Source organism: Polyodon spathula, chromosome 17, assembly GCF_017654505.1.
Source record: "Polyodon spathula isolate WHYD16114869_AA chromosome 17, ASM1765450v1, whole genome shotgun sequence".
Taxonomy (NCBI): Eukaryota; Metazoa; Chordata; class Actinopteri; order Acipenseriformes; family Polyodontidae; genus Polyodon; species Polyodon spathula.
This window is the reverse complement of record NC_054550.1, coordinates 7,158,027-7,173,957: the sequence shown is the minus strand read 5'-3', so window position 1 is coordinate 7,173,957 and position 15,931 is coordinate 7,158,027. Positions and strand designations below refer to the sequence as shown.

Sequence of the window (15,931 nt, the reverse complement as noted above, 5' to 3'; positions counted from 1 at the left end):
CAAAAGGTCGAATCTAGTTTTTGTTTTGTGTAATGCAGCCTGCAACTGTACTTTTTGCCTTTGAAAGCTTCTTAAATCCTTAATGGCCCATATGAATATTTGTTTAATTGTATCTTAAGTACAGTACAATCATATATTTATAAGGTGATTTGAAAGCAGTTCAACCTTTTAGTACTTTTTGGCATGATTTGGAAATTTGGTAAAATATAGAGTTGCAGTAGGTGGGTATATGTTGTGCCGCAAATGCATTCTGAAATGTTACTGCCTGCCATTAATACTTTAGCTACTACTGCTGAGTGTGTGTGTGTGTATTTTAGTACCAGAATTACAGCATTCTCCAGGGTGTTTTGTTTCTTGCTGTTGCCCTTGTCATACAGTATGTATTACAAACACAGGTTACTTTATTAGGCTGAAAATGTTTGAAATTAAATCAGTACCAATTAATTTTGTATAAATCTGTGAACAAACATAGTATCCACGCATGTAGTGGCAGAAGTCAAAAAATGGATTGATTTATTGGTTAGCCAAAGACAGAAACACATTAGTTTGCACATCTCAAGATATTAAATATATCTTTCTATTACCCACAAGCCATAATTGGTGCCTGAATATAAAAATTTATGGCTATAGTTAATAAAACTCACAGAGAAATAATGCAGTTAAAAACATAAACTAGTAAACAAACTAAATTGCTTTTCACTGATGTTTTGTAAAATTGTCAGCATCAGAAAGCAGGACGCAGAAGTTGGAACGTTTTGTTGGTAGGATATCGGATGTTTCTAACCACATTCTTCTTTTTTAAAGTACCATACAGAACAGGAGTAGCTGTGAAATCATGCATTTCCTCCAGCCTGGCAAGGACATAGCATTTCCTGACAAGGTTTAAATGCAGTCCACTGAAACACTGGATTAGGTTTCCATCATAATGGGAAAGAATCCTAGACTACTCAGATGCTGGAGTCTTGAAGTGATGCCAGTGTATTCATTTGGCACACTCGGGTCTGGAAAGCAATGGGATGGAAAGTGTGATGAAAACTAATGCAGTCCTATGCTATCAGGTAGTGCCAGTTGCTGTTGCAGTCTGCAGGTTGTGTTTTACTCTGGTATGCTGAGGGATAGACCACTGATTGTTTCCACCAATGTTTCAAGCTTTCCCATTATCCTGTAATAGAGTTTATTACCGAGTACCGTATGTCATGTCTCTATGGCAGAGGCATTGTGGTGTATTTACAAGCTGCAGTGTCCCACAGTGTTATACTCAAATAGAATTCCTTTCTGGAATATGTAGTCTAATACAATTACCATATTGTTTTAAGGGAGAGAGTGATTTGTTCCCGCCAATTGCAATGTAAATATGTGATATCCGATTTGGTGATTATTAACGCATGAAAAAAAGACATTTGCCAATGGAGCTGACAGATGATTATATGATATACACTTTCTATGGGGAAAGAAAACTGTTAAACATGGGGTGCAATTACATAAAGTAATTGTTGAGTGGAGCTAATCTTTCTATACATGTCCTGAAAGCTTCATTCATGAAGTGGGCAAATTTGTGAAAACAAGTGGTTAGACAGTTTTCAAAAACCTCGACCCGGAAGAGTGCATGTGCATGACGTCACACCAGGACATTCACTGCTATACACAAATGCAGTAGATGGAGGACAGAAGTGAAAGTGATGTTACCGGTTCACATATTTTAGCATCTTAAATCAAACAGATCAGAAATGTTGGTCTTGTGCTTCATTTTTATATTAGCTTCAAAATGTTAAAAAAAAAAAAGAAGCTTGTTTTACATTTGCACTTCTCTCTCTTCTGTGGTTTGTTGTAGTCTGTTGATGGTAGAGTTCCACATGACAGTTTTTCTTGTGTCAGTTTCAGGTTTTTTTATTTTGAATTTGTTTCTTGGCAGTATTTTCACACCTGCTTTTAGACGCTGAATTTATTTTGAAGAATATCACGTGATTGTTGCATCTATGCATCCCTGTTGTAGCGTGTTGCTGGAATTTAGTTATTAATCAAACAAGAGGTTAAATTGTCAATCATTTGTTTCGACTACGCCACCCTCAAAGGAGTGGGACCTCTAATTTTGTCCCGCACAGGTATTTAACTGTTCAGAACATCAGTGATTTGATAGGAAGTGTACAAAACAAGGAGGCAGATTGCAAAAAAATATTGAGCCTTTATTGTTCAGGTTCACAGTAGGATAGGATTTACTTGGGGTAACACTAAACTTTACATAATAGTACAGTCAATTACATAGCGTCTCACACACACACACTCACACACACACACACACAGCCCAATAACCTTCACTGTCTACGTAGGCTATGTCTTGCTGAAAAGGATCTTAGTCACTAGGCTGGCTGACTCTGTTTAAACATAAACAAATAAACAAAAATGATTACATACTCTACCGTCTTTGTTTCGAAACACAAAGAACAAAAAAAGGTGCATTCTCCCAGCTCAGAAACTCCGTACAAAATAGCCAGTCTCTCGTTTCTTCACTGTAGGCTTTTTAAAAGCTGAGCAATAGACACAGAGTGTGTCGGATCTCAGTGGCAACAAATCAGCTGGAATTTAACAAGCAAAACAAGTACAGTAATGCCTGTCAACTTATGAAAACACGAGACCCAGAGGTCTCCTTTTTCTGACTTACTACACAGCTTTCTCCGAACAAATCAATATGATATTTCTTACATGTACAGTATACTTTATTCTTAAATTGTAGCCTCTTAGAATCTGATATAGCCTACATCAACATCATAAAGTAGCCTAAGACATTTTCGCAGGTCGGATGGGGAAAATAATAACAAATAAATAAGTAAAGTTGAAGTTTGTTAAGATTGGCGATCTAAGTAATCCGGAGGCAGAAGATCTTATGCGGGAGTGTCCAGATGAAATCAAGAGACTTCACAGGAATGCATACGAGAACGTGGCATAACATGATCATTTTATCACATTATTTATTAATAATGTACATGGGAGGTTGTTGGCTATATAATTGCATCACTTTATACATATTTTCATCAAACAGTAAGAGATAATTGTAATGAAATGCTAGAATCATGCCCTCATCCTCTGCACCGCTCTTTTCCTGGCAGCAGCGCGAGTCCTGTGATTTCTCTTTATTTTTATTAGAAGATGATGCTGCTGTCCTGCAGGTACCATCTGGATAAATGGATGGTTCTGCATCCTTATTTAACTTTTTTAGCAGCACTCATCTTGAACATCATTCAATTAGTAAAGCTGTCTTCGGTATGTGGGTGCTGCAGATGCACCTGCTGTTGGGCTTAGCATCCCAATCCCTGGTCCTCCTCACAAAATTCACCCATTGCCGGCATCGTACTGGCTCTTTGGTATCTCTCCATGAGTTTCCTAATCGCCCTGCTGTGTTGGAACAACAATACATTACACACCTATTTACCATGATACCTCATCCCTGGGCCAGTTAATACCTGTACATTAAAACTACGCAGATACTGACCTATCAGTAGTACTATAGAAGTGAATTCTGAAATAAAAGAAAAATCATTGCACCCCACCTTTAACCTTTATGCATAACCTTTTACATTTAACCAGTTTTACTAGAAATAGCATACCATCTGTTTAGTAATTGGATTATTTTTTACATTGACACAGTAGGTATGCAATAATAAGTACTTCTAAAAGACAGTGAATCGCCTCACTCATGCCTTGTGGCACAATATTTGTCATGATCCTTTGAGCTGCCTCTTTCTGAAGTAACAATGGTTGTGAAGATTCTCAGTACTACTGTACCTATGCCTATTAATTCACAGGTGGTGGCTTATTATGACAACAAACTACTGGACAAATAGCACATTTCAACAGTTGTTTTGCATAGTAACTGCTACAAAGCCTGTTTGACGTTCACTCAGGAACAATAAGGTTAAAAGAAGGACGGATGGAGTTTGTTTAAGCTTTCAAAGGTTTTAGCCCCTAAAGTGTTTGCTCTAACAAAGCACAGGGTCCCCTTTTAAATTGCCATTTTATGCACTTTAAAGCTTTCCCCTCTGTTCCTGCTCCAGTAATTATTAAACACAAATGGTATTTTAACTAACTAAGTGAAACCCAAATACTAACATCTAGAACTAAAGAGTTAATCTTTTAAACTATCATTTCTTAAAGTGCATGTTTCTCCAACATTTAACGAAAAAAGATGAAATGGTGGCAGAATTCAAAGTTCTGTAAAAAGGTTTTTTGTGTTTCTTTGGAAGCGTGCGTTTTTTTTTATACTTGGACACTTTTTCAACTTGGTAATCAGATCCCTGATGGGTGCCTGAAAGACAACACGTAGGGGAGTTTGGGAAGGAACTGTCTTCCAACCCAGTGAACCGAATCCTAGCAGATGAACATTTGCATAAAAGGCACCTGAGAGCGCCAGTGCTAAGTGATCACATGTGGCTTTTATTGGAATTTGTGTTGGAAAAGGGAACCCAAAACCTTCTGAACTGACTGGCATCTCACCTGCTAAAAAATGAATGCACACAACAGGTATAAAAAGAAACGCAACACCCTCCAAAGAAAAATAAACAAAAAAACCCCACAAAGCTTGAGGAAACCACAAAGTGCTTTACTGTTATAAAAGAAGTGTAATGCTGATGCACCTACGGACCATTGATGCTTGTGCATTGGACTTGCTTTATCTCTGTTTTTAACTATGGTTACAGTGCTGATGAGTGGGGTTGCTGTATGCATGGTTTTATTCAGACAACTTACCAGCCGGTTACATACTATAAAATACTATAGCACTGGTGAATTCCTTACAGCACTGAAGACTGTAAACAAATCTTTTTAGTGTATCCAGGAGGAACATTTTAATAAAAAATAAATCAGTTATTAAAATTGGTACACACTTGAAAACATGAAATCATATGTGAAATTTGCCTTTGCATCTTAAAATGCATTTATTTTATTGGCTTTTTATTGAAAATGCAAGAGGCTTGACCACTTAAAGGTAAAAGCTAGCGATTAAACTGAACTCAGATTCTTTAATCCAGTCTTTAGTAAGTTATTACTTCTATGCCTTTGCACTGCAAACTGAATTACAGTCTCTCTGGCAAGTGTGCTGCAAGCTGTAGTCATGGATCAGTAACCTTTAGTGTTGCTTTTGCATTGCCTAAAGGATTATAGCTTAGCATTAGACTGAAGGATTTAGTGAGTGTGAGAGAAATCCTATCCCATATTTCCTCCTAGCAAAAAAGCACCGTTGTGTGGGATTTTTATAGCCCATTCATTTGGAGCATGGTGGACTGTGGCTTTACCCTGAGTTACATGTTTAACTTTTACTTGGACATGTTCCTTTACCTATTTTTCACAAATGACTTTGTACAGTCGGGTATGAAATACAACACTGGAGAATTATAGACCAGACCTTGAACTTGCTGGTCCTGGCTCTGTTGATGAATGTGGGTCATAAACCAGTTCGCTGACACACGGTAATGGAGGGTTAAGTGTCCCCACCCTAGACCAAGGTGTGGAGTCAACTTCACCCTCAATTCTTACTTTTAAATACCCTCTTCTGTTGGCGTGCCAAACAATGTAGCTAATTTGCAAAGCCCATTTTATCACCAACTTTACCGACTGCGAATGTTCTGAATGTGGAGAAGATGTCATGGAGTTACACAACACTCTCCATGCATGTTCGTGTTGTATTCTGTTTGTAAAGTAAATATATGTATAGAAAATAAAATGTGTATAAAATTAGTTGAATTCGTGCAACTCCTTTCCTTGTATCAAGCTCAGCATTTCCTTAGCAACGCAGCATACTTTGAACAGCGAGATTCGTCCAGCTATTCAGTTGGGTTTGAATGAAGGCTTCAGAATGGGAAGCAGTACGATTTAAGTTATTCACATTAATCAACAAGATATCTTTCAACTGTCTTTCAATGCAACATAATAATATCCAGTTTATTTGGTAAAATGTTATTAAAAAACGATTTTGGACATAGAGCTTTACAATATAAAACTAGCTAGTCTTATAGAATGAATGTAGTATTATTTGGTACTGTGGTGCACATGATCTTGGTGCTATCCAATGTACTCACCTCTTTGGAATGTCACTGTTGTACATGAAAGTTACCCTGGAAGATTTTTTGTTTTAGAATGTTTTAGTTTTGGATCTCCTAAAGATAGTACAACCTGCAAATGCCATAGTTAGAAGCGGTAAATTACCCGGTATGATTAAAATCAATGAACTCCTCGGGCTTGCATGCATTTCTGCTGAGCAGCACCGCTTGTACAATATAATGCATGAACAGTGGCGGCACAGCTACAGTACAGGGCTGCTGGACACTTAAACCTACTGTAGTATATGCATGCAGAATTCACATTGGCAGGGAAACAGGCTAAAAGACAGAAACATGCAGTGTATGTATTCATAATAACTAATGACCCCTTATCCTTTTTTCCCCTTTAGCCATAACCAGAGAACCGTGACATTTAGACATCCAGTAACTGGACAGATCTCTCCAGAAAACTCAGACTTTATCCTTCAAGAACAGTAAGTCATTCTTCCTTCTTGTCAATCATGCTGTGTTGTTCAATAGTCTAGTTAATATATAGATTTATAAATGAATAGAGTCCCTTCATGCAGGTTTCACACCATTTCGACAAGGAGTTGTTAATGCCAGGAGGGATCTCATATTTGTCAGTTTTTGGGAGCATTTTTTATTAGTTTATAAATAGGCCATTGTATATTTACAAAATTGTTATCCTGTTAGTCAGCTAGTTCTTAAGTTACTAAACGTTATATGCAACTTGTTGATTCCTGGCTTGGTACAGTAAGTGAGAAGTTTATCCATTAACTAAAGTAAAAAGCTTGGCAATGCAGTTTTAATAAAATGGGCATCAGAGGTTCCTTATTAAATCCATAATTTATTGCACAGCAGTTAAATTACTGGTACATTGCATTACTTTGAGGATAGTCTATCATTTATTCTGAAGAAGTTATGACTGGAGCACAATTAATGGAGTTAAGCAATTAATTCTAGCTGATGCTTATAAATGTCCTATGTTGAAAGGTACAGATCCTCTTTGAGGGTGGATGGCAATATGTGCTCGATTTTTGTGGATTGTCTGTCCGCTGTGCAGCTTTAAAATAAAATAAGAACTTTATATTGCATGAGCCTTATTTTGATGCAAATTACCTTTTAGTTTCTGAACAATTTGTCGTGGGGGAAGAAATCCTTTTTTTTTTTATTGTTTTAAGGCAATAACACAATTCCCAGATTATTTCCACATTTATACAATTTCCAATCATTACATTTGCAAGGATAATCTAGGAGGTGTTATACCTAATTTCCTTGAACGGTTTTAATATAATGTATTTTCCAGAAAAAAAAAAGCAAATGACCCTTTTATGATTGCATGTGGTTCCTTGAAGGTTTGTTTCCTCTGAGAGAAACGTTTAACAGAATTGCAGTATTAAACGGAGGCACGGTGCTTTTTAATTAAATACATTTTTTTCAGTCAATTTAAACAATTCTAACCAAGGGAGTAATTCTGTATTCTAAAGTATCTAATGTTTTATTCGTCAGATTAATCTTAATGACAGAAAGTCAGAATATACATATATACATATATATATATATTTTTTTTTTTTTAAACCCTTAGTCACAGGAGTCCTAACCCAGTTATTAATGTAAACATACTGTATACTGACCCTTGTTTTTTTTATGATATAATTTCATTACTTGTTAGTGTTACGACATAAAATGTTCTAATTATAATTGATCATGTTGCTAGAATACAGACATCATTTTACATAGCTCCCCTAAACTGGACTTTGTTTTTTTTTTTTTTTTTTTTTTTTACACAAAGCACACATTTATATTCACTATTTTCCTATCAGCTATTCGTTAAGGCAGAATAATGCCTCAACATTATGATAAACAATTGTGTAGTATCAAATTTATTATTATTCATGTTTGATAACTGCTGCAAAAGCATTATCCACCACGGTAAAATGTGGAAAAACTTGGAAAACTACTGTGTCTCCAGATAAAAAATAGTGTAATTGAGGGGTTAGGATTCTGTCTGGATATGGATACAGAGGTGGTTGCTGGAATTGCAGCAGTGTGCACATTAATCTGGGTCCGCTTGTTGGTGTGTCGCTCTCTGGTGACTCCAAACATCCAGAATAAATCACCAGCAGCTGCTGTTTTTAGGAAAGCACAGCACACGACGAAAGCCTCAATAACATCAATCCCAACAGAGTGGTGCTTCGATCCCAAGTCAACAGGGCGTTCAGAAATTAACGTGTCAATAGACTTGACAGTGTCAAACATTCCCCACAATGTGTAGTCCTGTTTAGGTAAGGTTCTGTTAGAATTTACAGTGCTGTACAAATCTAATCTGGTCACTCAGTTTGATTTAGTATAGACCCATCACTACAAAAACTCCTGAACTTGCCATCAGTCTGATATCAAGTGTGAAGGATTGTATCTTTATCTGTTCATTGATTGTAACTTTGGCATCCCTGCGGAAGCAATTGTGCTGTCAAACAGGACAAAAACACCTACCGTTAAAAGGTAGTTGAAATAACAAGGATTTGAAGCAGGACGCCTGATTTGAGCCACAGAATTTCTCCACAATCTAAGGATACAGTAAACAAGCAATCACTCAATATTTGGTCAGTAGCGCTCAAGGAGAGATCAATACAGGGTGCCAGGACCCGATCGTTTAAAAAAAACATATCATATTAGCAGGACAGTCTTGTTGGTTAATCAAAGAATCAAGGTGTTCCCAAGGTAAGTGGGAACACATTCAGTATTCCTTAATGGTGTTAGCGCTTTGACAGCTGTGCTGTGCATGTGAAACCTTATTCTGGATCATTACAGATAGATGGGTGGTTTAAATCTTTGCGGTTTGTAGGAACATAGGTAGCCGTTCTTAATAAGTGTTGAGGCTTAGCAGCGGTATAATGTTTCTCATCGCTGTGGTCTGCACTATTTTTGTGTCCGATTGGCTGCTCTTTTTATTTCGCTCTTGTGCTGGATTGCACTTGTCTTTAACAGCTGCAGTAACTGATGATCACAGTAAAAAGTTCAATCAGTCCATCACCCCCAGATAGCTGTCTGCAGTCTCTCATTGTTTACCGTTACTATGGTAGCAGGAGTTTAGAATCCAAACACCAGGGGCATAGAGACATAACATAGGAAAGCAGGTCTCCAGTTTAGCATCTTACAAAGGCTGCTCTTTTGGTATGTTGCAGCGTTACCAAGCTCCTGAACCCTGTAGAGGAGGACAGGCCTGGCTACTCCTCTGTTTTGGTCTCATTGGGTGTCTGGCCAGTAGTGGTCACTGAAATACAATGAGGTGAAGTGTTGCCTGCCAGACACTTTCCTCCCAAACCCACTTGAGTGTAAAGGTCATCAATCTAGATTCTGACTCAAAATTCAGAACACTTTGGAGTAAATGGTACTATGACTGATATTTTGGTTGTCTCCTGGTACATGGCTCAGAACTATTGTTTTGTTTGCTTTCTAAATGGTCAACAGATTTACTTTACTTTCTCCAATCTGAGAGATCAGTTTCGATTCATTCTCATTCCTGTTGTGTTGTCTTAGGTGCATTCATTCTCCAGTACGTCAGGGTAAGATGCCCAATGGTCTAATCAGTGACAGCTGGGCCTTGAATATTTCTGAAAAAAGGACAGTAATTGTAGACCCTCAGTTAGTTGAACTGACTCTTGCAGAATTTCAAGTCATTGTGTGTGCCATTCATCAACTGCAATTACATTCCTTTGGCAATACAAACGACTAACAGTTATAGGATTCATGTGGCAATTTATCTGCTTGCACCAGCTTGGCTCACAATAATGATAAGGGTGATCATTTTACAGTAATATTTATCTCTGAAGTGAAGAATATCATTGCAAAGCCGACTGTGTTTTGTGACACTTACTGGAAATTCTGCTTTCCGCAGAGTGCAATAAATATTGTATACGTGGAAGAAACAGTTTTATTAATTAGCTGTTATATGTTCCCACAGAGGAAGCTTGCATGCTAGAGCACATTATTATGCCACATAGCCCCTCAACTAAAGTGCATGCTGTGAGATGTCATATCTCCATGGCAACCACACAACACGTTTACAAATTATTCAAACATTTGTTGTCCATTTTACAGTTAACACTAGTCCTTCTATTGGCCACTGACAAAATATACATGACACAATTACTTTCCTCATGATACGCTACCACCTGAAAGTGTCTATAAAGAAAGCAGCACCATTCAGGAGTACATATTCTGTATAAATTACTGGCAGTGTCGGCTTAATTAAGAATTTTTACACTTAGTTTCAAAGAGTTCTTTCCTCCCAGGTGTAGTTGACAGAATGCCTGGTATTACAGTTCTGTACCTAGCGTCTAAATTACTTCCCGTCCTCATCCTGTGAGAAATAATATACATACACTGCTACAGAGGGGCCATCTGCCCGATCGGTCCTGGGATTCTTTTCAGAAACCACTGGCGTCTCAATGAATCAGTGGTGTAATCACAATTGTTCAGTAATGAAACTGGAATGATAGTGGGTGAATGGCTTACAATTTCAAGAGCCAGGGCTTTTAATTTTTTTTTTATTTAGTTTTTTATATCTTTAGTTGTGTTTGTTTGTTTTTTCTGCTTTAACGTCAAAGGTGGCATCGAAATCCATGCAAGATGGCGTGTTTTATAGGACAACTGAAAATAACCTAGAGGCAGTCTCCTCAGATGGGTGTCTATACAAGTATTTTTTTCCCCCACCATTTGACAGTGATCATGTAACATATTGACAATCTAATACTAACTGTTTTGAAGCTGAACTTCTTTCCACCTCTACAGCCACTTTCCACGGTATTCACAGTAGCTACTGATCCACTTCTAACATGGTTAAATTAGGTTGAACGTGAAGAATCCATAATACATGGCCTTTATGCAGTGAATTGATCCATTGCCCTCTTGTCCTTTAGCAATATTCACTTTGCAAAATAAGCCGTGCACTGTGCTTCTGTTGTGTTGGCTGGCTTTGTTGTGCCTGTTATATACTTGGCTGGAGTTGTTTCTGAGCCTCTCAGAATCAGTTACAGATAACCCAGTGCAGATCAATGTGCATGTGCGTGTGTTTCCCAATCACCTAAAGTGTTGGTGGAAAATTGATGGTGTGGAAGAAAGATACTAAGAAAGAATACATACCATAGCAATGCAAATCAAGAATGCAAGAATGTTAAACTCTGCTAGCCTTGCTTAGTCAAGCTCTGTTGTATCCTCACAAGGGTATGAACCTGAAGCTCACATATCCATTAACAAGATCTGCAGAAGGTATGAAAGAGCTGAGCTGTTAATCTGAGAACCGGGTGCACTCTGCTTAAGGAACACGGTCTGTTTCTGTTGAGGTCCTAATTACTTTTGAAACACCTTTTATCATTGGTCGGATCCGTTGTCGCTTTCCATGGTGTGATAGTGGAAAAGCAGATAGCATTTTCCAAGGTCTGGTTATTCAATGTTCACACTTGTGGGTAGTAAAAGAATGTATACAGAGACACAAAAATGTGAAGCTTTGTATATTTTTTATTCTGAAGCATTTTCATGAACAAGAATGTAATTGTCTGTGCTGATGTTGAATTTGAAAATGAATGTCTCCTGGCCAGCTGTTAGATTATGTGAAGGGCAGTCAGTCATAGGTCTTACTGTAAGTATATTAATATGCAGTTTTAAGGTTTTTTACTCCATGACAATTAATTTCTAGAAAGTGGCATATTTGATCTATTACTAAATAACAGAATGCTTGGCTTGAATGCTGTAATGTTTGTTCATGCTGAAGTATCTAACACTAAGAATAAGGTGTGTGCATGATATTACAGGATTGTGACTCCGGTGTTAAAATGATTTAAAAAGGATCAACAGTGAGGACTTCCAGTTAATGCAAGCTTTATTCCTGGATTTCTTTTAAAGAATAAATAGACAACATCACATCCATATGCATGGTACTTAATGAATAAGCCAGTTCCGTGTCTCTGGCTGATTTTGCTGTTCAAATGCGTGGCAGGGAAATTATTAACGAGAATGTATATCTTATTAGAGTACAAACTTCATCATGATCACAATCTGTCATTCCTTCCTGCATTTACTTTTCAATTTTTGTACTGCGTCACATCTCATTTTTCTTCCTTCTGTCTACGTTTGTCCACATTGCAATCAATGCTTTGTGACTTCACATAACTGCTAAGTCAGCTGGTTTGAGAACTCAAAAGCCAAGCAACTCAATGGCATTTTGCCCTGACCTTTCCCAGACAAGTAAATGTTTGTTACTGTGGCCAGGGTGCCGACTTGAAAACTGCAGTCAAAAAACAACTTTACAAGGTTCTCCACTGAAGCTGGCAGCTCTGTAGCTGAATTCCAATCCTCCCAGACTGTAGCGTTGTGGAGCTGTTCCATGTGGTGTGGTGTGAGCACTGCCACTGCTCCTCATTAAACAGGAAGGGGGCGAGGTGGTACACCCCCCCCCCCCCACCCCCAACAAGGCTTGTATGAAATGTGACTGTTGGGGATTGTCAAATTTTCTGTTTTGATTAATGGGAATCCTAATCCAAATTACAACTCTCTCAGTTGTTTTACAGCTAGTTTAGTTTTAAACCACCAAGTGTTTTTTTCACAGAAGAGGGAAACAGTAAATAACACATTTTAAAGCTAGATATGAGAAATTACTATAGGGTTCAGTGCTTAGAGCAGCTTATTTGACACCAGTAGTAATACACAGGCAATGTAGGGACATCTTCCTTGTATCTCAGCTTTAATGGTATTTCGAGTTTTGTACTCTTTCTCACTCTTGGGAATAGACCCATGGGGCAGTGCCAGTGCTTTGACTATTTCCGTCAGAGCTCCAGAGGCACTGAACAGAGATTGGAATACGTTTTCCCTCTGGTATTCAGTGGTCCCAGCCAAGGTCATGATGTTCTGGTTGCAGTACCCTCCGTCAAAGCTTTTTTCCCTCACAGATACAGTTTCATAATGATGTTTTGTATGCACTTTAAAAAATCAGATCATAACTCGGTAACACTTTATGTAGCCATTATTAGTGGTTATAAACGTGTTATTACTTATGATATTAACAATTTATAGAATATGATTAGAAATAAAACTATTATACACAAGGGTTGTATTCAAAACTGTTATTTTTAAGTGTGCAATAAATGCGTGCTTCATTTCTAAAGCAAAAGTGTTCATTATGTTTCAGCTTGATTTTGAGTTTAATATTGCTGCTTTCTAAAGTTGCTGATATAGCAGCACTGGGGACTGAAGACCTTTCCATACATCCATCAAGCAGTGGCAGTGACATTGAATTGAGTGAGGGGTTTTGTGGTGTGAACTGCGATCCATTGAGGGCAAAGTTGTAGCCATTTCGGTATATACAATATCCAGAATGAAAAGGCTTGTCAATTAACCCACTGCGCTACTTATTCTATTTAAAATGTCACTCATATTTTTTATGAGAGAAAATTATTGGAACACAGGGATGACCAACAGGTCTGTCAGTGATAACATTGTAGTGAAATGCAGTGTTTGTGTAAATGCAGTGTTGATTCATGTGAGGACACAACCTTTTAAACACAGCTTCTATTCATGACTTTAACAACCTTAACTACCAATACTGTGACTCACACTTTCAAAACAGATTGCTCCATTGCACAGCTATGGGTGTAATTTCATATGAAGGAGACATTTCTTAGACCTCTAATTGTAAACCATTTAATTTAACCCCCCCCCCCAGTTGGATATGATTGAGTAACATAAACTGGGAATATACTACTCTGTAAAAATGGTTTTTGGTGGTAATGTAATAAAATACACCACATTGCCACAGACCCTTTTATGCATTTAGGATACATATTAAGAGGCGTGTGGGTAGGATTGTGTCAATAGTGAGGAAGACATTACTTGAGTTACCATGTCCTTTTATTTCTGTTTCTTTAGGCCGAATTCCCGCATGTCCAAGCAACAGTCAAGTCAAAGGCCTTCCAGTATGGTCAGCGAGACGTCCACCGCTGTCACTTCATCTACTGTGGATGCCCCACCAGGGTCAAAGGTGAGAGAAATCATTTGTAGTACTAACTGTTAGTAGCACAGGGCATTGTATTCAGTTTGCTGTGCAATTTGTAGAGCTTGCTTGTCTGTCCTAGGTGTTTCAGTTTTGTAGGATTTTGCAATTTAATATATTTTATGCTGACCAAAACTGCTCATTCTTAACAACCCAACACTGTTATGGTAGGTTGGGTTCAGTCTGTGCTAGAGGCTCAAAGGCAAAGCCGCTGATACTTTCCATATGAATCCACTACAGTGGGGACTGGAAGACAGCCCTTTAAAAAAGCCCGCTGAATGCCAGCTGCAGCTCACTGCAGTGGTTTTGCAGCACCTCGTACACATAGTGTATATATTGGTTAAGTTCCATCAATTCCTTTATAGTACAGCATATCATTCACATACAGAAACGTGTTTAACAGTGTGTAAATAAAGTAACAGGGTATAGGCAGTGTTGTATAAACTCTTGCACTTTTATTTTTATTAAATAAAATAACTTAGTAAACTCTTTTTCTCCCTCATTCAGAACAAAGCAGCCACTAAATCTATGTAGCTATTGAACTTCTGTATGTTTTATGAGAGATCCAAATTTACAGCTTAATATATTATTTTTATTTCCCCAGAACAATGTTATAACACTGCAGTAGATTTCTCCCCATAGAACTATATGTTGTATTACTGCCTAATTGCAAAAGGTAAAAAAAAAAAAGTCAAATAATTGAATAGTTTGGTAAATTCGTACATTAATTAAATAAATGTGTCTTTCACCTACTGATTTATTACTTTCTAATTTTAGCTCATGGAGATGCATTACAACTACAGTATAATAATATTAACCGTATCTTGAATGACTCACAACAGTGAATCATTGTAATGTGCAGTGTTCTATGCACAAGTGACAATTGCTACAGTTAAAAAGTACAACAAAAAGGGAATTTGTAATTTTTGAAGACATCCCCTCAGTCTTATCCTGCAGATGACAGCTGTTTGTTTAAATCTCCTCTGTCATTCTAGTTTTTGCTTTTGCCTATCTTCATATGGATAACATATAATCAGCACCTTTTCAGCACCTTGTTTGCAGATGTCTGGATGGCTGCATGAAGTTGGCACCTTTTTGGCTTTTTTGGGGGGGTTTTTTGCAGACAGAAGTTATGCAAGATGGTGGTGTAGCTTATCTTTACTGAAGGGCAAGCTGTTCTGGATGCGTACCTTCTAACTTGACTTCAACGTACTTGCTTAGTTGTGGATGCCTTTTACTATAATGCTGCCTTCATCTTCCTCAATGGCTTTTATTCCACACAAACAACAATGTTTTAACTTATTCAATCATGGTAATTAAATAGATAGTTAATAGTTAGAATCACCAGCGGCAAAATTGAACTATTTATTTATGTCTCTTCCAAAGTATCTAGCCTGTTCAAATGCTTTTTTTTTTTTTTTGTATGGCAGTCACACAGAGAATTACAGAAAGTACCAGCTGTAATGGATGTTTTCTAAAATTGTCATTGTAACTGTTTGTCTCCTGTCCTTCCACTACACCCATTGGGCTTACAACTTGTTCAGATGAGTTTAATAATCAAGAAAAACACACATTCATTTAATTTGAAGTTTTAATGAATCAGCAGTACAAGTGCTCTTTTTGGTTTATTAAATGCTTTAAATGGATCAAGTAGTTACAAGCTACATTGGATCCCTGCTAATAGGCAGCCTGGGTGTTTCCAGTGCCTTTTACAGGTTTAACAGCATTAGTACTTCAATACAGTAATACAAATATGGTTATTATATATTTAGCGCTTAGGCTATAAAATGCAAAAAGCAAAAAATGCCCACTGCTAAATTCTAGAACATTCTGT

The 15,931-nt window shown here is 37.5% G+C and overlaps 1 protein-coding gene across 18 annotated transcripts in view; it reads left to right on the top strand.

The window, feature by feature from the left end:
* The window catches only part of LOC121329758 (pleckstrin homology domain-containing family A member 7-like), a 117,211-nt gene that overhangs the window by 62,591 nt on the left and 38,689 nt on the right, over positions 1-15,931 (top strand). For all 18 annotated transcript variants that reach the window (XM_041275518.1, XM_041275517.1, XM_041275515.1 and 15 more), the window contains 2 exons: positions 6,440-6,523; positions 13,974-14,085. In XM_041275518.1, coding sequence (XP_041131452.1) covers positions 6,440-6,523; positions 13,974-14,085 — 196 coding nt within the window. The remainder of the gene's footprint in view (positions 1-6,439; positions 6,524-13,973; positions 14,086-15,931) is intronic.